This window comes from Felis catus, chromosome B3 (assembly GCF_018350175.1).
Source record: "Felis catus isolate Fca126 chromosome B3, F.catus_Fca126_mat1.0, whole genome shotgun sequence".
Classification (NCBI taxonomy): Eukaryota; Metazoa; Chordata; class Mammalia; order Carnivora; family Felidae; genus Felis; species Felis catus.
Genome location: NC_058373.1, coordinates 107310187 through 107337500, shown reverse-complemented (window position 1 = coordinate 107337500; position 27314 = coordinate 107310187). Strand labels below are relative to the sequence as shown.

Sequence of the window (27314 nt, the reverse complement as noted above, 5' to 3'; positions counted from 1 at the left end):
AATGAGTTAGATTTTTAATGTATAATTATTTAATAATTTTACAATTTTTTATATAATTCTGACTCAAAATAATGCCTTACTCCTTTCTAAGTTTACCTATATAAATCAAAGTGTCAATATAATACTCTGAATAACAAGCAAAAAACTCTTTCGGTACAGGGCACCTGGGAGGCTCAGTCAGTTAAGCGTCCAACTCTGGCTCAGGTTATGATCTCACAGCAGTTCATGAGTTTGAGTCCTGCATCGGGCTCTATGCTGTCAGCACAGAGCCCACTTTGGATTCTCTGCCCCTCCCCTTTTCGTGCACGCTCTCTCTTTCTCTCTCAAAAATAAATTTTAAGGGGCGCCTGGGTGGCGCAGTTGGTTAAGCATCCGACTTCAGCCAGGTCACGATCTCGCGGTCTGGGAGTTCGAGCCCCGCGTCAGGCTCTGGGCTGATGGCTCAGAGCCTGGAGCCTGTTTCCGATTCTGTGTCTCCCTCTCTCTCTGCCCTTCCCCCGTTCATGCTCTGTCTCTCTCTGTCCCAAAAATAAATAAACGTTGAAAAAAAAATAAAAATAAAAATAAATTTTAAAAATAAGAAACTCTTTTGGTACATACAAATTCATATCATAAAGTACCACCACACTACCCCACATGTTACTGTGTTTGCATCAGCCTGTCTAAAGAAAAATCCAGGGGCGCCTGGGTGGCTCAGTCGGTTAAGCGTCCGACTTTGGCTCAGGTCATGATCTCGTGGTCCGTGGGTTCCAGCCCGGCATCGGGCTCTGTGCTGACAGCTCAGAGCCTGGAGCCTGTTTCAGATTCTGTGTCTCCCTCTTTCTCTGACCCTCCCCTGTTCATGCTCTCTCTCTCTCTCTCTCAAAAATAAATAAATGTTAAAAAAAAATATTTTTTTGTTTAAATAAAAAAAAGAAAAAAAAAGAAAAATCCATATTATTAAGATTCTCCTGTTCCATAATTCAATTCAGACCTGCCTGGGCTTCTTCTGTAATCTTTTCCATCCATTATTACCTATTCTATCCCTTCACCAATTACTTTTCCCTACTTCCTGCTTGTTCTATAAACAGGTTTCATCCCCTAAACAACTATGCTCTAAGCCATGTCTCTAAGTGAAACAGTGAGCCCTGTCTCACTCTTTCCTTTAATAACCATCTCAAATAGTTGCTTGACTTTTTGCTTTTACTTGTTCTTTTTTTTCTTATTTGAGTACAGTTGACACATAATGTTATATTAGTTTCAGATGTACAACACAGTGATTCAACAACCAAATGTTATGATATGCTCACCACAAGTTTAGCTATCAACTGTCACCATGCAACCCTATTACAACACCAATGACTATATTCCATATGCTGTACCTTTTATTCCTATGACTTATTCATTCCATAACTGGAAGCCTGTATCTCCTACTCCCATTCACCCATGTTACCCATCCCCTCATCCCCTCCCTACTGGCAATGATCAGTTTGTTCTCTATTTTTATCAGTTTGATTCCACTTTTTGTTTGTTTTTTTAGATTCCACATATAAGTGAAATCATATGATGTGTCTCCTAAGGCAAAGGAAACAAAAGCCAAAATAAACTACTGGGACTACATCAAAATAAGAAGCTTTTTGCACAGTGAAAAAAAACCATCAACAAAACAAAAAGTCAACCTGCTGAATGAGAGAAGGTATTTGCAAATGATATATCTGATAAGGGGTTAATATATAAAATTTATAAAAAACTGATACAACTCTACACCAAAAAAACCCAAAAAATCCAATTGAAAATAGGCAGAGGAGGGGCAGCTGGGTGGTTCAGTCAGTTAAGCATCCGACTTCAGCTCACGTCATGACCTCACAGTTCGTGGGTTCGAGTCCTGCATCAGGTTCTATGCTAACAGCTTGGAGCCTGCAGCCTACTTCAGATTCTATGTCTCCCTCTGTCTCTGCCCCTCCCCTGCTAGCGCTCTCTTTCTCTCTCTCTCAAAAATAAACAGTAAAAAAAATTTTGTTTAAAGAGGCAGAGGACCTAAATGAACATTTTTCCAAAGAAGATACACAAATGGCTAACAGACACATGAAAAGATGTTCAACATCCCTAATCATCAGGGAAATGCAAACCAAAACCACAATGAGATATCACCTTACACCTATCAGAATGGCTAAAATCAAAACAGAAAGAAATAACAAGTGTCGGCAAAGATGCAGAGAAAAAGGAACCCTCATATACTGTTGGTGGGAATGTAAATTAATACAGCAACTGTGAAAAACAATATGAAGGCTCTCAAAAAAATAAAGGTAGAAATACCATTTGATACAGTAATTCACTACCTGGTATTTACCCAAAGAAAACAAAAACACTAATTCAAAAGATGTATGCACCACTCTGTTTATTGCAGCATCATTTACAATAGCCATGATACGGAAGCAATTCACATGTCCGTCAATAGAGGAACAGAAAGAGAAGGTGTGGGATATATACATATACAATGCAATATTAGCCATTTAAAAAAAAATGAGGTCTTGGCATTTGTGACAACAGGTATGGACGTGGAGGGTACTACACTAAGTGAAGTAAGTCAGACAGAGAAATGTAAATGTTGTAACCTAGACTTTTGGATTATAGAGCCCTGTAAGAGTTGAAAAGTAATATTGGGAGCCCAACCCAGCGTTACCTATTTTGTTGAATAAGGCATCAAACATACCCTAAAAACCAATTTGATCCATAATTTCATTTTTATCTCCTCAAAGGCCACCTTATTTCAGAACGTCAAATTATCATAATCATTGTTAATATCCCAGACTCATTTAGGTATGTAGAAAAAACAAAAGCAAACATCAATTCTATGATATGCAATCTTAAAACTCTGGGAGAAATTAGAGAAAATGAGAAACAATAGCCCCTAGCTACTTCTCCAGCCTTTTTTTACCACAAAGTAGAAAAGAAAATAATAATGGTGGTAAACCAGGAAATCTGGCTAGGATACAATGTAAGGCATTCCCCATAAATCACATTCTGGCCCCAACACACAACAGAGGAGGAGGCTCAAAACTACCAAGTGCCCTTAGAAAGTCAACTGAGATCCATTAGTTAATACAGTATGATTCCACTACCTTTGCCAATCGCTCACATTTTACTCCTTGTATTTAACAGGTCATCTATTAAGCCACCAAATCCAGTAATCTACCATCCTCAATATCTATGCCACTCAACAGTATTCATCACTTACGCTTCCTTAGGCACTCCCTTCTCTTGACTAACTTAAATACATTCTCCTGATCTCTCTCCTACTATTCCAACTACTCTTTCCTGTTTCCATCTCTGGCTCTTCTTGGCCTCTAAGTAATCTATATAATTCTAGCTTTTGCCTTCTTTCCTCCCTCCCTATTCTTGAGGCAATCTCATCACTTCCCATAGTTTCAACCAAATAAATGCCAGCAAAAGCTGACACCATCTCAAAGTGCATTTCAGAAAACCAGTTAATAGATTAATGACATTAATGACACCAAGACTTAACACCTGATTCATCTGACCCACTCTCCTTTGCATTCCACAAACACCAGTTCCCAAATCCTACAGTTACCACCAAAATCTCTTTAAAACTGCCCTTATTCTCAAAGTGCCCTGACAATATACCAAACCATATAACATTTCTCCCTGGATAACGTATAATAATCTCTGCCTTCATTTTCTATTTCCAGAATCTTCCCATCTGACCCTACACTCTAACCAATCCGTAATATACAGTGCTGTCAGACTAATATTTCTGAAGCATACCTCAAATCCCCTTCCAATTCTACCATCCTATAGTGCTCTCATCCCCTCTGCCTTTCCCCCTTTTACTAAATAAATAAATCAAACACTTTCGAAGCCTTTCTTTTTTTTTTTTTTAAGTTTATTTAACGTGTGCATTCACACGTTAGGGAGGGGTAGAAAGAGAGGGAGAGAGAGAATCCCAAGCAGGCTCCATGCAGTCAGCCTGGAGCCTGCTGCAGGGCTAGATCTCACCAATCGCTGAGATCATGACCTGAGCCAAAATCAAGAGTCAGATGCTTAACTGAAACTAAAGATCTCTCACTGGGGAGATCACCCCTAAACACATGAACTGAATAATACAAGACACAATATCATCAAATGACAACAGGGAAAAACTAAAAGTATCCTTGCTTCATGCATTCAACAATATTTAGTACTGTTCTAGTTGTTGAGTAAGTGTTTATTAAAAGAATAAACTATCGTGGGGCACCTGGATAGCTCAGTTGGTGAAGTGTCCGACTTCAGCTCAGGTCATGATCTCAGAGTTCATGGGTTCGAGGCCCACGTCAGGCTCTACACTGACAGCTTAGAGCCTGGAGCCTGCTTCAGATTCTGTGTCTCCCTCTCTCTCTGCCCCTCTTCTGTTTGCACTCTGTCTCTTTCTCTCTCTCTCAAAAATAAACATTAAAAAAATTAATAAAAGAATAAACTAGTCTTCCTTTTTTTTAAATTTTTTTTAAATTTTTATTTATTTTTGAGACAGACTGAGCTGAGTGAGGGAGGGACAGAGAGAGAAGGAGACACAGAATCCGAAACAGGCTCCAGGCTCTGAGCTGTCAGCACAGAGCCCGACGCGGGGCTCGAACCCACAAACTGTGAGATCATGACCTGAGCTGAAGTCAGATGCCTAACCAACTGAGCCACCCAGGAGCCCCATTAACTATTCTTCCTTTTAATGGAATCAGCTACCAATTAACCCTACAAAGTTCTGATTATGTCATTCAGTCATGAGTCACTCAGTTCACTCATTGCTTCTGCATCCACAATGCCTTGAGAAAAGAAAAATCCAACCGTATCTCTTACATTGCTTTTTCCTTTCTGCTCTGGGAGTTCTGCAGATTCCTCATAGCCTCTTCAAGAAACAATGGAAAGATTGCACAATTCCAACCAGAGAGACTTTGCTTCATTTGTTTGCTTAAAATGATCTCCTCAAAATTTTGCTTGAAGAATACAATCTATAATGTGTGTGTATCAAGTATCTACAATATACATATGACAGGCACTATGTCCAGGTTCGGCCTAATTACATCACTTAAACCTCCCAAAAACCTTCTGAGATAGGTATTACTATTATTCACACTTTATGGATAAGGTTTAAAGACATTAAATAACTACATCCAAGTTATACAGGAAGTAAATGTTGTAACCAGGATTATAACTTAGGCTATTTGATTCTAAAGCCTAAACTTTTATCTACAATGCTAGGTATATTGCTTCTCTCAATGCCTGAAAACCACTGGTAGCACAATTCAGCTCTTCTTCTACACCTGTACAGGCCCCGTAATTTCCTACCTCCAAACCTGTGATCATACTGCTTCTCCCAGAGGATCCATATTTTAGTACCAACCTCAACGAAGAACAATTGTGGATATCCTTATCTGGCCTACCCTTCTATACCCAGCTTAATCACCAGCTCTTCTTCATAACTCACTTTGCAGGTACAATCTCTCTATCCCTGAATGCCCACAATACATTGCCTAATATGCTGGAAGCACTTACCCACTTTCTACCCTATAAAAAAAATTTTTTTAACATTTATTTAATTTTCAGAGACAGAGAGCCAGTGAGGGAGGGGCAGAGAGAGAGAGACAGAATCCAAAGCAGACTCCAGGCTCCGAGCTGTCAGCACAGAGACTGACGCAGGGCTCGAACCCACACGAACTGTGAGATCATGACCTGGGTCGAAGTCGGACACTTAACCAACTGAGCCACCCAGGTGCCCCAAATTATTTTAAATGTACATATCTATTTGACCTAATAAAGTGTTCCTTGAGGGCAGATTCTAGGTCTGATTCATCTTTATCAGTCCCAGTACTTCAATAAAAAACATCCATTGCATACCCATTAAAATGGCAAAAATCCAATACACTGTCAACACCAAAATGCTGACATGGATGTGAGGAACTCTCATTCATTGCAGCAGGAATGCAAAATGACACAACACTTTGGGAGACAGTTTGTTTCTTATCATTTTATCCAACAATCATACTCCTTGGTATTTATCCAAAGGAACTGCAAACTGTCCACCCAAAAACCTGTACACAGATATTTATAGCAGCTTTATTTGTAATTGCCAAAGCATGGAAGCAACCAAGATGTCTTTCAATAGGTTAGTGGATAAACTGTGGCATATCCAGACCATGGAGGAAACTTAAATGAAAGAAGCCAATTTGAGAAAGCTACATAGAATATGATTCTAACTACATGACAGTCTAAAAAGGTAAGTCTACAAAGACAGAAACAGGTCAATGGTTGCCAGAAGTTAAGGGAGGAAAAAGGGAAAACTAGGCAGAGCACAGAGGAATTTTAGGGCTGTGAAACTATTCTGTACAATACCATAATGGTGGATACATGTCATTATATATTTGTCCAAACCCATAAAATGTACAAAATCAAGAGTAAACTCTCATGTAAGCTATGGTCTTTAGGCAATAATGATATGTCAATGTAGCTTCATCAATTATAACAAATTTACCACTCTGGTTGGAGATGTTGATAGCAGGGAAGTCCGTGCATGTGCGGGACAGGGGCTGTATAGGAATTCTCTACTTGCTGCTGGCTATGACTCTAAAACTACTCTAAAAAATAAAATCTATTAAAAAAGGAGGGAGGGGGAACTTCCCATCTGGTAAGAGCTCAAGAAACACTTAATTACCAAAAGAGGGAAAAAATACATAAAATAAACCAATGCTAATGTTTATAATTATCTTTATAATTACAGATTTAATTAAGATGACCTTTATAAATTACAGAATTGAATTCTACAGAATGGTAAAGCAAGTGGATATAAAAGTACAGGAAAAAATTATCTTGGTTTCTTATGGCTATAAATCTACTGAGAAGTAAAAGTATTCAAATTGGTATCTATGTTGAACTCTAACAGAATATTTAGAGCAGTTTAAGAAAACAAAAAGTTTATCAGCAAGCTAGACAGTATACTACTGATTTAAACTTTCTATTTAATGGAACCCAGGAACAGGTAAAATTGAATTATAAATGAAATGTATCTGTATATGATTTTTTGTGCTTATTAGAAACCTCATGACAAATTCCAATAAAACTAAAATAATCTATTTCTTTATTTCATTTTTTAATTTAGGAAACTAAGGTAATACCAGTATAATAGATACAAATCATAATCATAAGTAATACAAATTGCTTCCTTTAAAAAGAAAAAATAAGAGTTTAAAAAGAAAGTAAAGTACTATTTTTAAAACTTTTCAGATGAAGCAAGTCTCATTCATGTCATAATGAATCAGGTTGGTATAATGGCCTTGAGAAAAAAAGAACAGAAGATAATTTTCTATAACAATCATTTGGCCCTTTATCTGGTTACTGGTTTAGCTCAGATGTTGACCTGCCTTTAGTCAAGTATTAAAAGGCAACAAAAAACCTATTGTATTTTCTGAAAGATTTAATGTTATTTAAGTACAATTTTGAAGTCTTTTTGACATCCAGAATTTATAATTAAAGCCCTTAGGACTTTCTCACCCTTTCAAAATAAGCATACCCTGAACCAAAAGAATAATCTATTTATTATGAAACTAAGAGCAAACCTTTGAGATAATCCCTGGGGGCAAAAGGAACAAGAATTTTTATGTTTAGATTATCATAACCACAGAAAAGAGCCTATTGTTAATGCCATAAGAAAGTTCATCTTCATGTGTGCCCTTTCTATTGTAATTTTTATGCCATTATTCAAAATCATAGTATTTTAAAATTTTTATATTTGTGATGTTCAAAGGATTCATAATGAAATTTATTTAACAAAATGGCCAATCCCTAACTTATAAATCCTCAAACATGTACTCCTTAGCCTCCCTCCCAACTCTGTTCCTCTCACTCTAGGCCAAAGCATCTTCAATAGCACCCTTCTACCTTTAATACTGAGTTCAATCTTCTTTAAGGGCCTTCAAAATATGAACCCAATCTACTTTTTATCTGCTCCTGCTATTTCACCAATTAGCACCCCATATTCTGCATTCAGACTAGTAACTCCTCTGAGAGTCGCAAGCACTTTGATGGGCTCTGAGAGTCAGAAAAACCTATGTTCAAAATTTGGCTCCAGTATTTACTAGCAATGCGATCCTCGGCACAATACTTAACTCCCTTTACCTCTTCTCCATATGCTAAGCAGGGATAAAAATGCGTGTCTCACAGCTGTGAAAATTATACAAGATAATGGGAGTACAGCAGAAGTCTGGCACTTAGCAGGTGTCCATAAAATTAACATTTTATACTTTTGATTAATACAGACATAGCCAATACAGGTATCACAGACATCAAACTGATCTTCTTTGAAAGCATGAAAAAAACACAAAGTAGATAGCTGCTGAAACATGATTTTAAAAGGAAGTTTGATTTATACCACAACAATTAAAACAATAACACAAAACAAAGTGGTGGAGCCACACCCTAACAAAACTTAGAAGAGCTAAAACTAGTCTTTCCTTCATTGCTTCACTCTCCACCCAACAAAACAATAAAAAATATTGCCTGTTCTCCAGTTTTTACTTTCTAGATTAATACCATTCAACTGCTCAAGGTCATGAATTTTAATTCATCTTTGCCTGCTCTTTCTACTTACTTCCTGTATCAAATTAGTCCTTGAATATTCTGTCTCCAAAACATCCCCTTTATCTATCCCTCCCTAACTACCTGCTCCAAGCTCTCATTATTTCTCATCCAAATTGCTATAATGGCCCCTGAGAAATCGTTTCCCAGCCTCAAGGATCTCCTGTCAATATTGCACATCGCTACCACACTATCCTTGCTGGCTCATTACTAGCCAGAGAATAAAATCTTACCCTGACAAGTCTAGCTTGCAAAGCCCTCATTAACCCAGGTATACGCTGTTTCTCAAGCCTCATTTCTGGTCATTCCCCGTGTTCTACCTACCTATAACATTACTTGTCCATTCTCCAACATGCTCAATACCCTTGTACCTCTGCAACTCTGTCTTTTGCTACCTATGTTCTTCCATCCTCTTTCCACTGATAAACTCCTATTCCATTTTTTAAGGTCAAATTCAAATATGACCTCTTCTCTGATCAAACTATACCTCTATTTCCCAATGATGAATTAATTGTTTTGTTATCTGTATTCCCATAACACTTTACAAACAAATGCCTGTACTCTTTTCCCATTAAATTATAAATATTAGTTTAAATAATTATTTCCCCTTTAGAGTCTGAACTTACAGAAGGCAAAGATCATATATGCTCATCAAGTAAAGTAGTTCAATAGAACAATTAATATTTGTTAAACTGAGCTAAAGCTCAGAAAATAAACTGTAAGTCCATGACGCCAGGCCCCAAACTTCATCAATATCTTTAAATATAATTAGAACTGCTCTTTATCCAACATGATCAAGATTAGTAGCTGATGATTTACAAAAGTCTGTTAAGGGAGGGAAACACACATACACACTCCTTAAATACTTTAACTTAAAACATATATAGTAATTCTCTAAAACATAGTCATTCTCTAACTTAATGACATACAACCAATGTCTAGCCTTTAATTTCTTTAATTGTTCTTTCTCTTTTTTTAAGTTTATTTATTTATTTTGAGAGAAAAAGAGACTGTGCTAGTGGGTAGAGGCAGAGAGAGAGAGAGAGAGAGAGAGAGAGAGAGAGAGAGAGAATCCCAAGCAGGCTCCGTGCTGCCAGCACAGAGCCCAATATGGGGCTCGAACCCACGAAGCAGTGAGATCATGACCTAAGCCAAAACCAGGAGTCGGATGCTTAACAGACTGAGCCACCCAGGCACCCCTGCTTCTTTCCTGTATAAACCACACCTGTCACCTACACTGTTCAGTTTCCATTTTTTAAAGTGGAAAAAGAACTTGAGAAGCAGAATGCTTCAGGAGATTTGCAATTTTTTTCCTAACACATGAACTACTTAATTAAATTACATAATTGTAAGTTTAACATAAGAAGACTTGGTTACCAATGCAAACAACTCTCAGTATATAAGTGAACTGGTGAGAGAAGTACAAAAGTGTACGTGAGGACATCTTCTAATGAACAAGGGTCATCTTCATTATGCTTTGGACATCAATCAGTACTTTTTATGGGAGGACTGGGAAATGTCAGTCACCCCAACGGATCAAGAAAGTTTTAACATACTGCAACTGAAGATAGTCTTTCATGAATACACATGATAGCAGAATCACTTTCAAATTAAATGCTCCAAGCCACAGTTTTCCTATCTGGTAAGGAAAGGACTACATATCCTATAAGCCATAATACCCAGACTTGTTCTTACTTGTCAATCCTAGCTCCCACTTCTAGACATAAACATGGTTTTACCTATGGGTCCCAGGTTATTTATATATTCAAAGTAATTCATCTCATAAAAAAAAATATCTTGGGCGCCTGAGTGTCAGCACAGGGATTCTCTGTCTCCCTCTCTCTCTGCCCCTCCCCCGTGTGTGCATGCCCACGCGCACTCTCTCTCTTTCTCTCTCAAAATAAATAAGCTTAAATGTGTGTGTGTGGGTGTGTGTGTGTGTATGAAACAATGGCTCAACCAGAACCTTATTCTAGAATCAAGATCCCTGCCCGCTTTCCCCACCTTCTTTGTCCATCAGTTTCTTTAGATTATCTTACCTGCCTGCTTGGACTTGTGACCATGTATTCAACTAGCTCTGTGACATAATCTCCTTTCTCTTTATTGCCTGACCAGACTGTTGACTAATGACATTGCCTTCAGAATAAACATGAGCTGGATTTCTTCCTGCTTACTACCCAACTTCCTGTCCTGTACTTAATATCTACATACAGCCAGATTTTTACATTTTCCCAGTTCTTGCAGATTTGGGGGGTGTATCTTCTCCGTCTATATGCTAACTTTTCTACTTTGCCTTGGCACTTCCAATTCCACCCCCTTTTCAACTAAAATCCAAGCCACTGATGATTGCTAACATTATACACAAAGTGTAATGAATACAATTAAATAAAAAAAGCAATGGCTCCAAGGCATTAAAAGATCCAAGAAAAAGCTTGTTATATTCTGTACATGCTATTTGCTATAACCTAACAAGTGAACTTAGATATTTTAGAAAAGTTTTAATTACAGTTGAAATAAAAAGATTCTCTGGGTTTTTCTTAGTTAATAAAGAAATTAAAGGCATTAGAATACTCCATTACTCAAGAGTTCAAGTTTTCTAAAAATTTTCCCCATATATAAACCTTCTAAAGAATGATCAGTTTGTTATATTTATATTTTAAATATGAAATAACAGAAGTATAGTGAGAAGAGAAGAATAAAAAAGATGATTTAATTCCCTACGTCTCATTCTTATCTTCACAGTCTATAATTTTGATAATATTTCCAAAACTATATGGAGTAATAATAATTATGGCAGCTTTAAAAAAAAACATTAACTTTTTTTTTAATTGAAGTATAACAACTTCCAGGTTCTTTAACATCTATGAAATCTTATTTAAGAAAGAAAAAATAATCCTTTCTTTTGATGAAAGCATCCTTTTGACTAATCACAAAAGAAAAGGCCCCAAGATTACTCTATCCTCTGATTCAAGCATAACATGAAAAACAGAATGCCACTTCAACAGTCAACTGCTTCTGACTATTTTCAAAATACTGTATGCACAGAGACATAAATGATAAACAACATATGGCTTTAGTCACCATAGACACAGTTACTAGAAATACTATTTTTTAAAAATCTGTATATTCGTTACTTGTGTTGACTCTAATGCCCCATCAACATACAGATATACAGAGATACAGTCTTTTTTCCCCAGATACAAAGTGATAAGACTTTTCCTAAAACAAAATGTTTATGACTTAAGTATGTCCTTTACTTAAGCATGCCTTCTATTTAACAAACATGATTCAAGTACAACTGAAAGTAAATAGGTAAAAAATGTCAGCTATCACAACAAAACTTGTTAGAGATTTTTCTGTGAGATGTTGTCTTAGGCATATAAAAGATAAAAGTACATAGGGTAGCAACCAAAAGTACAAGCATCAAAAACATACCAATTTCCTCAGACTTCAAGATGTATTACAAAGCTGTAATCATCAAGACAGTAAGGTACTGGCACAAAAACAGACACTCAGATCAGTGGAACAGAATACAGAACCCAGAAATGGACTCACAAACATATGGCCAACCAATCTTTGAAAAAGCAGGAAAGAATATCCAATGGAATAAAGGCAGTCTCTTCAGCAAGTGGTGCTGGGAAAACTGGACAGAGAGATGCAGAAAAATCAACCTGGACAACTTTCTTACACCATACACAAAAATAAACTCAAAATGGATGAAAGACCTCAATGTGACAGGAAGCCATCAAAATCCTTGAGGAAAAAGCAGATAAAAACCTCTTTGACCTCAGCCGCAGCAACTTCTTACTCAACATGGCTCCGGAGGCAAGGGAAACAAAAGCCAAAATGAACTATTGGGACCTCATCAAAATAAAAAGCTTCTGCAAAGCGAAGGCAACAATCAGCAAAACTAAAAGACAACTGACAGAATGGGAGAAGACATTTGCAAACGACATATCAGATAAAGGGTTAAGACCCAAAATCTATAAAGAACTTAGAAAACTCAACACCCAAAAAAATAAATAATCCAGTGAAGAAATGGGCAAAAGACATGAATAGATACATCTCCAAAGAAGACATCCAAATGGCCAACGGACACATGAAAAAATGCTCAACGTCACTCATCATCAGGGAAATACAAATCAAAACCACAATGAGATACCACCTTACACCTGTCAGAATGGCTAACATTAACAACTCAGGCAACAAAAGATGTTGGCAAGGGTGCGGAAAAAGAGGATCTCTTATGCACTGATGGTGGGAATGCAAACTGGTGCAGCCACTCTGGAAAACAGTATGGAGGTTCCTCAAAAAATGAAAAATAGATCTACCCTACGACCTAGCAATTGCACTACTAGGTATTTATCTAACGGATACAGGTGTGCTATTTCAAAGGGGCACATGCACCCCAATGTTCACAGCAGCACTATCAACAATAGCCAAAGTATGGTAAGAGCCCAAATGTCCATCGATGGATGAATGGATAAAGTAGATGTGGCATATATATACAATGGAGTATTACTCAGCAATCAAAAAGAATGAAACTTGCCATTTGCAACTATGTGGATGGAACTAGAGGGTATTATACTAAGCGAAATTAGAGAAAGACAAATTCATATGACTTCACTCATAGGAGGACTTTAAGTTACAAAACAGATGAACATTAGGGAAGGGAAGCAAAAGTAATATAAAAACAGGGAGAGGGACAAAATATAAAAGACTCTGAAATATAGAGAACAAACAGAGTTGGGGGGGATGAGCTAAATGGGTAAGGGGCTTAAGGAATCTACTCCTGAAATCACTGTTGCACCATGTACTAACTAACTTGGATGTAAATTAGAAAAAATTAATAAATTACAGAAAGTAAAAAAAAAAAAAAAAAAAACATACCAATTTCTTCCACTTCTTCCAGAAAATCATTATATTCTCTTAGACTAGGAAAGTCTTCTTCTCTTTTATTGTATCTTTAAGAAAAAAAAAAAATCAACACATTACATACCTCTTGTTTTCAATATTATCTAATCAGTTTGTTTCTTCTTACCTATTTTATTCATGATACATAGAAAAGGATTGCTTACTAAATAAAACACTGTTTTCTTGACACCGTGTTTGTAATTAGACCAAAAATGTCGTTCTTAAATTCTTATGACTACAAAGGCAGAATAGAATCAAAAGAGAAAGATAAAATATGTTAAATTCCTCTAAAGCTTATGGAAAATAAAGAAAAAGAAATTAGGAACCTTATTTACTTGTTATAAATTGATTTGCTAACTTTCAGAAAGCTAAAGATTAATTCAAAAGACACCTTCCTATTTTTCATGACAACTATAGTCTAAAGAATACTAGAGCATAGAATTCTGTAAGTATTGTAATGTACCTGTAAAGAATTAGAAAAACTATAAGGGATCAATAAAAAATAAGAATCTAAAAGAGACTATCTCTCAGAGGTAATACAAATAACAAGAGCAACTGGGGGCATTAAGGAAGTAACACAGATTAAATACCTAGAAAGATGCTGCTAAAACACTGGTGACCTAGGTTGAAACATACACCACCAAAAATATCATATATATATATATATATATATATATATATATAAAACATATATATTAAATATATTAAATATAATATATTGTAAATATATTTATTTAAATACATATATTTAAATATATTTAAGTAAATATGTTTAAATATGATATTTAAATATGTATTTAAATATTATATGTAGATAAATATATTCTATTTATATATTCTTTAAACTTCAAAAATAATCAAGTGACTTTTAATAAAAGGACAGATAAAATAAAACCCAAAACTATTCACAAAGAGTAAAAACTAAATTATAAATGAAAAAAATATTAAAAATAAATACATATGTCCATACATAAAGATAGATATTAAAACAAATTACAACACATTATATAACAGCCTTCAAATCTCTATTTATTATTTATTTTTAATTTTTTTTAATATTTATTTTTGAGAGACACAGAATGCAAGTGGGTTAGAGGCAGAGAGAGAGGGAGACACAGAATCCGAAGCAGGCTCCAGGCTCCAAGCCATCAGCACAGAGCCCGATGCGGGGCTCGAACTCACAGAGCTGTGAGATCATGCCCTGAGCCAAAGTCAGACGCTCAACCAACTGGGCCACCCAGGCGCCCCCTTCAAATCTCAATTTAAACATGATATCAGTGACCTACACCAATACTGTCACTAACTTCATAGTATTTTTCTCAATTCATAGTCACATAGTTGTTTAGTTTGCCTGTCTTATTATCTACCTCCATGCTATCCTATACTACTATACTCTAAGCCTTATGAGGGCAAGGTCCATAGCTATTTCACTCATTTCCACCTAGTACCTAAAATGCATAACACAGTGCTTGCACACAGTAGGTACTCAATATATGTTAACTAAATTAAAAAATATATAGTAAATATATAAATTGTAAAGCCATCAATCCAGAGGATCTACACTTCTCTAACAAAGGCTAGATAAATATTTCTGAGTTCTCTTAGAACTTAATCAATTTCTGTTGAACAAATGCATAGATGAATTTATACTTATTCACTTGCCAAACTGTCCATATTTCCATCAATAAATAATTATATCAATTACTTAAATAATTGTTAAAGTCCTCTTTGTATATCCAAACAATAATATTTACATTTTTAGCACTTTTTTCCGAATCTCAACCTCCTTGTCCACAGTAGGATCTTCAAAGAGTTGTACCCTAAAGTTGCTCTTTCTAAGTGGAGTGCCACATTCAGGACAGTTTCCAGCTCCTCTCATAAATAGTAAATCCACACAACTTTCACACCTGAAAGAGAAAATACAAGACAACCTTTAAGTCAGTACTCAAATCCACAACAATATTATATAGTTTGTTTTTTGTTGTTTGCTCTGGTGGTTTTTTGGTTGAGTGTGTTTTTTCCCCCTGGGGGGGGGGGGGTGGTAGTCAGAGATAGGAAAATTAATCATTGCTACTTAAAGCTCTCACAAAAAAATCTTTTAGAAAATATTTATTTTCATTTAGAGCTTACTTTTCTGACATAGGTATCCTAAAGGGTATCAGTTTCATTTTACACATTAAACAAATTTACAAATTAAAACAAATGGAGTTGAGGGGCGCCTAGGTGGCTCAGTCGGTTAAGCATCCGACTTCAGCTCAGGTCACGATCTCAAGGTTTGTGAGTTGGAGGCCCGCGTTGGGCTCTGTGCTGACAGCTTGGAGCCTGGAGCCTGGAGCCTGCTTTGGATTCTGTGTCTCCCTCTCTCTCTGCCCCTCCCCCACTTGTGCTTGCTCTCACGCTCTCGTGCTCACTCTCTCAAAAATAAATAAAATGTAAAAAAAATAAAAAATAAAAAAAATGGAGTTGGGGGCTAGGCGGATTCAGAGGTAGCAGATAGGAAAAAGTCAAAGAGGCGTGTAAAAGAGCGGTCTGTGGTCACCTCCATTCCAGTGCCACTCCTAGACCTAGGCAAGAAAAGCCTAGGTCAGAAGCCTAGGCTCTGCATACCACAATCACTAAAACAAAGACTTTTTTTTCTTTTAGCCTTGTAAGGAAGGTTTTTTTGAAAGTTCAGGAAGCAAGTGAGCAAGTGGGAATTACAAGGGAGAGTGCTAGCTGAAAGAGGTCTCCCCCACCCCAGCCCTGCCCCAGGCCAAAGGATAAGGTGACTGTGCCACAGTATCCACGGAGAAAGGAAAAAATCACAACTTCTGCCCTGAGAAATCACAGAAGGAATGTTTCCTCATAAAAACTTTAATCAGTTAAGGTTGGCTGCCCCAAATCCACCAAGAAGGACTGCCTGGTTAAGCCACGTGTCCCAGATACCTGCATTCCCTGCTCTCTTCTCGGGTAGTGCAATCTGGGGAAGAGCTGAGAATTTCCTGAAAGCCTTGAGTTAGAAAAACAAGGACTTAAAGAGGTTAACCTCTCTGTACTGGATTCCTAGGGAGTTGACAGGATCAGTTCACATACTGTTTTTGATGGGTCCAGGCACCACTCAACCATCCCTGCTCTGCCCCAAGTCATCCATGCTACTAATCAGACTAGCAAGTAGAAAGGCTGGCTAGGAGAAGAGAACAACAGTTCCTTTAGCCTCTGGGTCTTGAGGATGCCAGCCCTTGAGAAGTGGGCAGCATGGATGTGTAGCTTGATCCTTAACTTATAAATATTTAAACATTTTGATATTCATTTCTCCAGTTGTAATCTTGCCAACTCCACATAGGTTAGGACGACACCAGCCCTAATCACTCCTTTCTTAGCATTATCTGAAATTATTTATGTGTTGATTTTCTGTAACCTCTACTAGGATATAATATACATTTCATGACAGCAGGAATCTGGACTACTGTTCTCTATCCCCAGTGCCTGACAAATACTAAGTACTCAATAAACTACACATAATTAAAAAAATGAATATAAGAGGGGAAAACAGAAATTCTAGTGAAAAAGGTAAACGTTTATTTCTTCCAGGTATGTGGCTGACTTGTAGAGAAAGCTAAATGAGAAGAATGACACAGGGTAGTAAGAATTTTTAAGGTTGGTTACTAGTAAAATACTAGCATTGACTTTGTGTATTTCTTCTATCTTAATGGTGCCATCAAATATTAGAGGGAAAAAAATCCTGAAAGAACAAAGATCACAACTGTCATTATCTAGATCAACAAATCCCCAGAAAATTCACTTTGGGATTCAGAAGATTGGGAGTGGTGCATTTCCCCTAATGTTTGTGGTTAAAGAAAATTAAATCCAACTGCATAAGATGAAAATGAGCACACTTTAAAAATATATTGACTAAAGATATTGATAAGCAAGGAGCCATCTAAAACACTCAAAACTATCAACACACAAATAATATTCTATATTTCAAGGTCTTGTAGAGTAGATTCAGTTGATAATTCACTTAACAAGGCAATACAGAAAACTTTAATATTTCTAAAAGTCATACTGCATATTAGTTACATTATTTGTTTCATGATCAATTTTACATCTCTATTTTTTAAAAATACACCTTAAAGGGTGCCTGGTGGCTCAGCTGGTTAAGTGTCTAACTCTTGGTTTCACGTCAGGTCATGATCTTGGTTGGGTGGGGTGAGGGGTGAGGAGTCTGCCTGAGATTCTCTTTCTCCCTCTGCCCCTCCCCTGCTCACGCATACTCTCACTTAAAAAAAAAAATTAAAAATCTGTCTTAAATCATAAGGATTTCTACAGTATTAGAGAATTTTTAAAATAATTTATTTTCCTATAAGTCTTCCCTTCCCAATTTTAACTGCTGAAAACACAAATAACTCTCTTTTTAAAGCTCAAAGATAGAAGCATACAGAGAAAAAAAATGAAAACTCTACCTCATTCTGTTCTATATCACACTTCCCACAGATAACATAACTACTTTAGGTGTAGAGTTTATGTGACCAATTTTTTTCTATATTTATAAAATACATATTTACAAAGTTTTTATATGAAACCAGTCATATATATTAAAAAAAAAAAAAACAGAAGAAAAAGTTGGTAATTGCTAGTTCACTTCATCTGGCAACAGAACAACCAAAGCAGCAGTAAACGATCAAGCTTTGGCCTCCAAGAGTGCAAGAAAGTTTTTCATACAAAATTTCCTATTTTTCAGCGTACAGGAAAGTTTGCTGGAAAAGCCCAAATCCCCAGTCATTACCCATTCCCAAAGATAGCGTTATGATTTTCTCTTGTTTTTGAAAACCAGAATGGTGCCCACCTTCTTTTCTCTCTAAACAACTTATTTATTTATTTTTTTTAATGTTTATTTATTTTTGAGAGAGAGTGTGAGTGAGCAGGGGAGGGGCAGAGAGAGAGGGAGACAGAGGATCAGAACCAGGCTTTGTGCTGACAGCAGACAGCCCGATGCTGGGCTGGAACTCACAAACATTGAGATCATGACCTGAGCTGAAGTCATATGCTCAACTGACTAAGCTACCCAGGTGCCCCTAAACAACTTATTTTTAGATTTTATTTTCTTATATCAATAGTTAGCTGCTTATATTCCTTTGTCAAGATTTTTTATCTGACTTATTTCCTTTAATTTTTCAAGAGGAATTATATTCCATGTAGAATTTCAGTAATTATTAAAATAGATTAAGGGACACATGGGTGGGTGGCTCAGCTGGTTGAACGACCAACTCTTGATTTCAGCTCAGGTCATGATCCCAGAGTCATGGGATCAAGCCCCACATCAGGCTCTACATGGAACCTGCTTGGGATTCTCTCTCTCTCTCCTTCTGTCCCTCTCCCCCACTCGCATGCTCACTCGCTCTCTCTCTCAAGTAAAAAAAATTTTTTTTTATTTTAAATAGAATTAACTGACTTAGAAAAAGGTAAATAATCATAAATTTTGTATTTAAGACTTTCTTGGAAGTAATCTAGTTTTATCAGGACTTTCCATTCTTCTTTAGCTCACTGACTTCCTGAAACAACTCCAAACAGAAGTCTATGGTCTTGAAAGATAAACAAGTGATAACTTCTGTTAAAGAAAAATTTTATCCCTATAAAAATTATTCCTTAAACCCATGTGTACTGAACTCTATAGGGTAGGAGCTAGATATTAAGGGAATTTTTTCTCTCAAAATATGCTGCCTAACTTTTCTAGAACCTGTAAATAACTTTTCTGTAACCTAAAGGTTACATTGTTATGTATCATCTTATACCTAAAAGGGAATTCATAATCTTATCTATTCCAAAGCTTGAGGGAAAAAACTATTGCAACAAAGTGTTTTGGGAGTCAAATAAAGAATTCATCCATAAAAATAGAAGGGATGGCCTGGGAGAGCACATGTTAAAACATTATAAACTTCTCCCTACAAACTCTGGGGAATACAGCTTATTCTCAAAATTAAAAAGAAAAATTATGTTCATCCATTTTTTTCACTGTCTTAGAATTCAAAATAACCATTCAATCTTCTGTTGGCTATTACCATTTAGCACAGCAATTTATAACTAACTATAACAAACTAAGCTATACCATTTAGCACAACAACTTATAACTAACAAGCAAATAATATAAGGCACAAATTCAAATAGGACATTTAAGCCCATCCTGAGCCAGAAAAATTGAGCTATACACAGAGGATAAGGAAAGAGCTAGTAATTTAGTAAGCTGTGACAAGAAAACACGAGCCCCCCCCCCCACCAAAATGGGTTTTTGTGCCCCCCTTACAAACAGCAAGGATCATGGAATACATTTAATTTCCCTTTTTGCCCTCCTGCCAGTAAACTCCTAAGCCAAATTTAAATGCTCTGTTGAAAAACACTGTATATGTTTTCTAGAAAAAGGGTGGGAAAGAATGAAGGAAGTCAAAGATAATATGCATTAGGCATCTTATGATGTACATATGACTGTCCTTACTATACAGATGAGGTCACTGAGCACTGGGGAGTCAAATAGCTGGCTTAAAATCATGTAACTAGCAAGAATTGACCTTGGTCTGCTTCACAGTCCACATTTTCTCTTTCACTCTTACTCTTAACAATGATGTAAGTTAACAATCCCCAGTGTCTACCTTTAGCCCAAACATACCTTCTGAGTTCCTATTAGACACTGCCTATTGCACACTTCCTATCTGACATCCCACAGCTACATTTTTTTACTTAGAAAAATAAAACTCCCTCAAACTCAATATACCCAAAACCAATATCCTTCATTCTACGAGGGATACAAAGAGAGTAACACCAACTTGTACGTAAAGGCTTATAATATAGTGGTCAAAATAGAAAAGGCTTATAATATAGTGGTCAAAATAGAAAGGCTTATAATATAGTGGTCAAAATAGAATACAGTCAAAAACTGTAATAAAGGTATACTCTGAATACTACTACCATAAGCTTTCGGCCAATAAGCAACAGGTGAACAAATTACACTCTACACTCTTGACCACTATTAACACATCACACTCCAAATGCTCCAAGCCAATGACGGTTCCAAAAGTACTATCCTGAGTCTAGTATTTCCTGAAATACATGGACTCTACTTATTGCCACTGATGAACAGTTTTGAACTAGAATAGCCAAAAAGTTTGTGGAGATGATAGTATTGATGTTGAGATCCAAGTTTTGCAGAGGCTCAATGCCCCTTCAAACATATGGTTGAAGAAACAGAGTGAAGGTCAATTAGAAATTGAAAGAAAAATCCTCCTGCTAACTTTATGAAGGGCTTCAGAAATAATCTTGCACACTGGGAGACGTAACAAACAATTATATGAATGGTAAAGAAACACAACATGGCCACCAGGGGCATTCAGAGCCTTGGAGAATTTAAAGAAAACAAACTGCCAGGATACCAAGCCAAGAATGCATCTCCATCAGGACCATTTCTATAAATCTACCTTGGGAAAGCTAAGGGCAGATTCAATTAGTTCTACGATATCCAGAAATGTAGGTCCTACATTAAGTAAAACATCACCTTCACTTTCTCAACAACTCAAAGGAACTAAATATATATTTACCTAAGTAGGCCAAAGAATATTTACATTATTTGAAAAAGTATCAATAGGTTCCTCCATTTTCCAACTATGTATCTATGGAAGTCACATCATCTCCATATACTTCATTGGAAATTACACGTGACAATGTAGATTCGTTACAGAAGCAAATATCACAATCTGTCTTCTCTTAACCCAAACAAAGGGATTTGCAAAAATGTAAAGCAATGCTGGGGCACCTGGGTGGCTCAGTCAGTTGAGCATCAGACTCTCGATTTCAGCTTGGGTCATGATCCCAGGGTCATAGGATTAAGCCCCACATCAGGCTGAGCATGAAGCCTGCTTGGGATTCTCTCTCTCTCTTCCTGGCCCCTCCACTGCATGCACTCTCTCTCTCCCTCTCTCTCAAAAATAAAATAAAATAAAATAAAATAAAATAAAATAAAATAAAATAAAATAAAATAAAATAAAGTAAAATAAAGTAAAATAAAGTAAAATAAAACATAAAGCAATACTACTCTAAAATTTTTGTTTTGGAAAATATATTTTATAAAATATATTATTTATATTTTTAATAAATATTTTCAAATTTTCTCAATTTTAATGTCCAACATAGTAACTATTAACAGATAAAAGCTTCATAAATAAAAGCTCTTGGGGAGTCCTCAGTAATTTTTAAGACTATCAAAGGTACTGAGACCAAAATCAAAGTATCTGAGAACCAGGTTATATGTGATCAATAAATGTTATTTACAAAGAAATACAATTTGAGGGGTGCCTGGGTGGCTCTGACTTTGACTCAGGTCTCGCGGTTCGTGGGTTCGAGCCCCATATCAGGCTCTGTGCTGACAGCCTGTGTCCCTCTCCCTCTCTCTCTGCCCCTCCTCGGTTCACACTCTGACTCTCTCTCTCTCAAAAATAAACAAACATTAAAAAAAATTAAAAATAAAATAAATATAATTTGAATGTAAAAGGGGATGTGGAGAAAGAAATCATTTTGAAATACACCAATGCACCCTACCTTCTCAACAAGGTTTCTCAACAAGGTTTCTCAGATGAAACTAATTAACCAAAGCCTAACTAGCTTGGGTATTATCAGAGCCTAACTAACCTGGGGGAGGGTAAATTACCAACTGTAGCTGATTCTAGCCATCCAGTCCATCTAAGTAGGGAGAAAAAAAATAACTGTGAAACACTTATGAACTTCACAGTCCAAAGGCATAGGCTCACTAAAAGTCTGGGACCTAATCACAGAAATATAGAACACTTCCCTTTTCCCAATACCTCATCACAACATTACTAAAAGTCTACTTAGAACAGTTTCTTTTACACAGTATATCATGTTCAGCTATCAAGAAAAACTTACAAGCCACACCAAAAGGCAAAAGAACATAACTGGAAGACACAGAGCAAGCTCAGAACCAGACATGGCAAGGATGTTAGCATTATCTAATTAAGAATATAAAACAACCATAATTAAGACGCTAAGGTCCCTAACAAATAAAGGAGACAAAATGCAAGAACAGATGAGTGATATAAACAGATGGAAAGTCTAAGAAATAACCAAAAAGAAATGGTAGAGATTAAAAAAAAAATAGTGTAACAGAAATGAAGAATGCCTTTGATGGCCTTAATAGTAGACTAGATACAGCTGAGGAAACCATCTTTGAGCAAGAGAATATATCAGTATGATCCTCGAAAACTGAAAACCAAAGGGAAAAAGACTGAATGGAACAGAATACCCAAGGGCTGTAGATCTACAAAAAGTGTAAGATATGTGCAACTAGAATACCAGAAAGAGAGGAAAGACACAGAAGAAATAGGTGAAACCACAATAACTGAAAATTTCCCCTAAATTAACATCAGACACTAAACCAAAGATCCAAAAAGCTCAAAGAACACCAAGGTGGACAAATTCCCCCCCAAAAGACCCACACCTAGGCATATCATTAACAAATTACAGAAAATTAAAGATAAAGAAAAAATTATGAAAGAAGCCAGAGGCAAGAAATAACATCTCACTTATAAAGGAATATAAGCATTACATTCAACTTCTCTCCCAAAAAGACATACAAGAGAAATATTTAACTGAAATATTTAAGGTGTTTATGGAAAAACACCTCCAACCTGCCAAACTACCCTTAAAAAGTGAAGAAATAGGGGCGCCTGGGTGGCTCAGTCGGTTGAGCATCCAACTTCAGCTCAGGTTATGATCTCACGGTCCATGAGTTCGAGCCCTGCATTGGGCTCTGTGATGACCACTCAGAGTCTGGAGCCTGCTTCGGATTCTGTGTCTCCCTCTCTCTCTGACCCTCCCCGGTTCATGCTCTGTCCCTCTCTGTCTCAAAAATAAATAAACATTTAAAAAAAAAAAGTGAAGAAAGAACGGGGCACCTGGGTGGCTCAGCCAGTTGAGCCTTGGACTTCAGCTCAGGTTATGATCTCACGGTTCGTGGGTTCGAGCCCCACGTCGGGCTCTGTGCTGCCAGCTCAGAGCCTGGAGCCTGCCTCGGATTCTGTGTCTTCCACTCTCTCTGCCCCTCCCCTGCTAATGCTCTGTCTCTCCCTCTGTCTCAAAAATTAAAAAAACCATGAAAAAAAATTAAAAAGAAAAAAAAGTGAAGAAAGAATATTTTATCAGACAAATATTGAAAAAACATTTTTGCCAAAAGACCTGTCTTGTAGGAAGTGTTTTAAAAAAGTTCTTTAGAGAAATAAAAATAATGAGTCAGAAACGCAGATCTACATTAAGAAAGAACACTTGAGAAAAAAATAAGTGAAGATAAAATAATAACTTCATTTTTATTATTAATCTAACAAATAAGATGTAGTTCAAACTAATAACATATTTGATTATATAAACTTCTATATGGAGATGCATGTATATATGCCTACGTATGATTATATATAAGTGAAATGAATGACACTGATGATACAAGAAATAGGAGGGAGGAACTATTTTGTTATTATAAGGCTCTCACACTACTGCGCAGTGGTATGGTATTTTTTGCCAGTGGATCTGGATTAGTTATAAATGTATATTGCAAACTCTAGGGCAGCTACTACCAAAGTACAAAAAGAAGACTGATGTGCTAAAAAGAGAAAATGGAATCACATGAAGTGCCCATTTAAAACCACAACAGAGGCTGAGAAGATGGTGGAGTAAAAGGACCCTAAGCTCACCTCATCCGATGAATGTAACTAGATAACACTCACACCAGCATAAATAACCCAAAAAACAACCCAGACTGGCAGAACAAATTCCATAATTAAAGGTAGAGAAGAATGTAATTTTTATCTTTGTTCCTTCATAAGTGAGATGTTATTTACCCCTTCTGGCATCATTTTTTCTTTAATTTTCTGTAATTTGCTAATGATATGCCTAGGTGTGGGTTTTTGGGGGCATTTGTCCTCCTTGTTCTCTGAGCTTTTTGGATCTTTGGCCACATCAAATAGGATAGGAAGGGCAGAGAAATGTTGGGGAGCAAAACTGACTGCTGACATCTAGGGGTTAGGGGGAAAGCTGCCCACAGAAAGAGGAGTGAGAAACAGACTATCACACCAAAGAGCCCGCACCAGGAACACAAATCCCCATAAAACTTAGCTTTGAAAACAAATTTCATGTGTTCTATTTTTTTATGTTTTATTTTTTTTTTAGTAATCTCTACACCCATAATTGGGGCTCGAACTCAAGACCTCTTGGTCAAGAGTTTGATGCTCTTCCAAATGAGTCAGCCAGGTGCCCCTCCTGGTCAGGTCCCTACAACCAGAGGGACCTAAAACCAGAAATTTTAAAAATCAGCAAGCTCAGTTCTGGGAGAGCCCAAAGGGCATAACAAACTGAGTTTCCCGCCCTGAAAGAGACAACACTACAAACAGCCTGGGAAGATACAGTGTAGAATCAGCAGTTTGCAAAATGCCTGTGGCATACTGGAGTGAGAGCTATTTACTCATTTCAGAGGTATCCCAAGGGGTAGGGATCACAGGAAGACCCCTCCAGGAACAAAGGAGCTGTCAGGCACCTTTTCCCACCTCTGCCCCTCAGCATTAACACACAACCACCAACAGGAACAAGCAGGCCAGCACTCACTACCTAACTTGCTTCCAAGCCCCACCCTGCCGTGCTTCAACAAATCAGCCCTTTCCAGTCATGCTTGCCTCAGTCCCTGTGCTATCGGTACCTCCCATCCCTCCACCAAGAAGATCTGTGCAAACCTTGCCACCACCACATCTCCCAACAAGCTCTGCGGGCCCTCTGTCCTGGCAGCCAGAGTGGTGCACAATCTTGTTAAAATTGCCCACCCTGAGGAAGCAGTCGCAGGTCTCATCTCCCAGGCCAACCTGCGCATCCTGTTAAAACTATACACTCCACCCCAGCTAGGGACAAAACCCCAGCTAAAACAAGCAAAGCTTTACATCCTCTGCAGATCACTTCACTGAAGGATAAAGCAGCCAGCACACAACAGCAGGCACACACAACACACATAAGGAGACACCCCTAAAGCACCAGGTTCTAGGAAACAAGACACGATGCACTACAGGGCACTACAAAACCTCTTCTTCATAAGGCTATTACTTTCAAGAGCAGAAGTAGCTGACTTTCCTAACACAGAGAAATAGGCACAGAGAGAAACAAAATGAAGAGGCAGAGGAATATCTCCTAAATGTCACAAGTCCAGAGGTCCTGTGGCTCTGGACCACAGCCAAGAGATGCAAGCAAAATGGATATAAATAATATACCTGATAGAGTAATGAGAAAAGAGTGGAGGACAACAGTAAGACCCTCAACAAAGAGATAAAAAAAAAAAATCAGAGATGAAGAACACAATAAATGAAATTAAAAATACATTAGATGAAATAAATGGCCAGCTAGAGGAAGTAGAGAAATGAATCAGAAACCTGGAAGACAGAGGAATGGAAAGTAATCAAGCTGAGCAGGTGAAAGAAAGAAATTATGCAAAATGAGAACAGACTTAAGGGAACTGAATGACTCCATCAAGCATAATAACATTCTCATTATAGGGATCCTAGAAGGAGAAGAGAGACAAAGTGGGCAGAAAAGTTATTTGAAAAAATAATAGCTGAAAACTTCCATAATGTGGGAAAGGAGACATATATACAGATCCAGGAGGCAGAGATGCCCCAACAAAAATCAACCCAAGAAGGTCCACACCAAGACACACAGTGATTAAAATGGTAAAAAAAAAAAAAAAAAAAAAAAAAAGGCAGGGTGCTGGGGCTGTGTAGGCACCTGGATGGCTCAGTCATTTGAGTTTCCTATTTTGGCGCAGGTCACAATCTCATGGTTTGTATAAGTTTGAGCCTCACATTGGACTCACTGCTGTTAGCACAGAGCCAGCTTTGGATCCTCTGTCCCCCTCTCTCTGCCCCTCCCCTGCTTTCACTCTTTCAAAAATAAACATTTAAAAAATAAAATAAAATGGCAAAAAAAAAAGTAGTGATAAAGAAAGAATTTGAGGGGCACCTGGGTGGCTCAGTCAGTTAAGCATCCAACTCTTGATCTCAGCTCAGGTCATGATCTCACAGTTGCACTGACAGTGCAGAGCCTGCTTGGGCCTCTCTCTCTCCTTCTCTCTCTCTGCTCCCCTCCTGCTCGCTCGCTCGCTCTCTCTCTCTCTCTCTCTCTCTCTCTCAAAACAAATAAACTTTACCGAAGAAGAAGAAGAAGAGGAGGAGGGGGGCAGGGAGAAGAAGAGAAGAAAGAATTTAAAAAGCAGCAAGAGAAAAGAACACAGTTACAAACAAGGGAAACCCCAAAAGGCTATCAGTGGATTTTTCAGCAGAAATTTTGCAGGTCAGTAGGGAGTAGCAGGATATGCTCAAAGTGCTGAAAGAAAAAACTCTGGAGCCAAGAATACTCTATCCAGCAAGGCCATCATTCAGAATAGAAGGAGAGAGAGAATTTCTCAAACAAAAGTTAAAGAAGTTCATGACCACTAAACCAGCCCTACAAGAAATGTTAAAGGGGACTGAGTAAAAAAAAAAAAAAAAAAAAAAAAAAAAGACCACAAGTAAGGGTGTGAAAAGTAGAAAACACAAAAACAGTAGTAAATAAGTGTATCTGTAAAAATCAGTCAAGGGTTCACAAAATAAAAGGGTGTAAAATATGACACCATATACTTAAAATGTGGAGAGAAGAGGAAAAAGAATGGGCTAAAACTTAAGTGACCATCACCATCATATAGACTATTATATGCAGAAGATGTTATATATAAACCAAATGATAACCCCAGATCAAAA

The 27314-nt window shown here is 37.1% G+C and overlaps 1 protein-coding gene across 3 annotated transcripts in view; it reads right to left on the bottom strand.

Moving 5' to 3' along the window:
* MNAT1 (MNAT1 component of CDK activating kinase) overlaps positions 1–27314 on the bottom strand; it is a 224797-nt gene that overhangs the window by 147512 nt on the left and 49971 nt on the right. For all 3 annotated transcript variants that reach the window (XM_019833090.3, XM_045060005.1, XM_045060006.1), the window contains exons 2-3: positions 15267–15419; positions 13489–13562 (exon numbers count right to left, since the gene is read on the bottom strand). In XM_019833090.3, coding sequence (XP_019688649.1) covers positions 13489–13562; positions 15267–15419 — 227 coding nt within the window. The remainder of the gene's footprint in view (positions 1–13488; positions 13563–15266; positions 15420–27314) is intronic.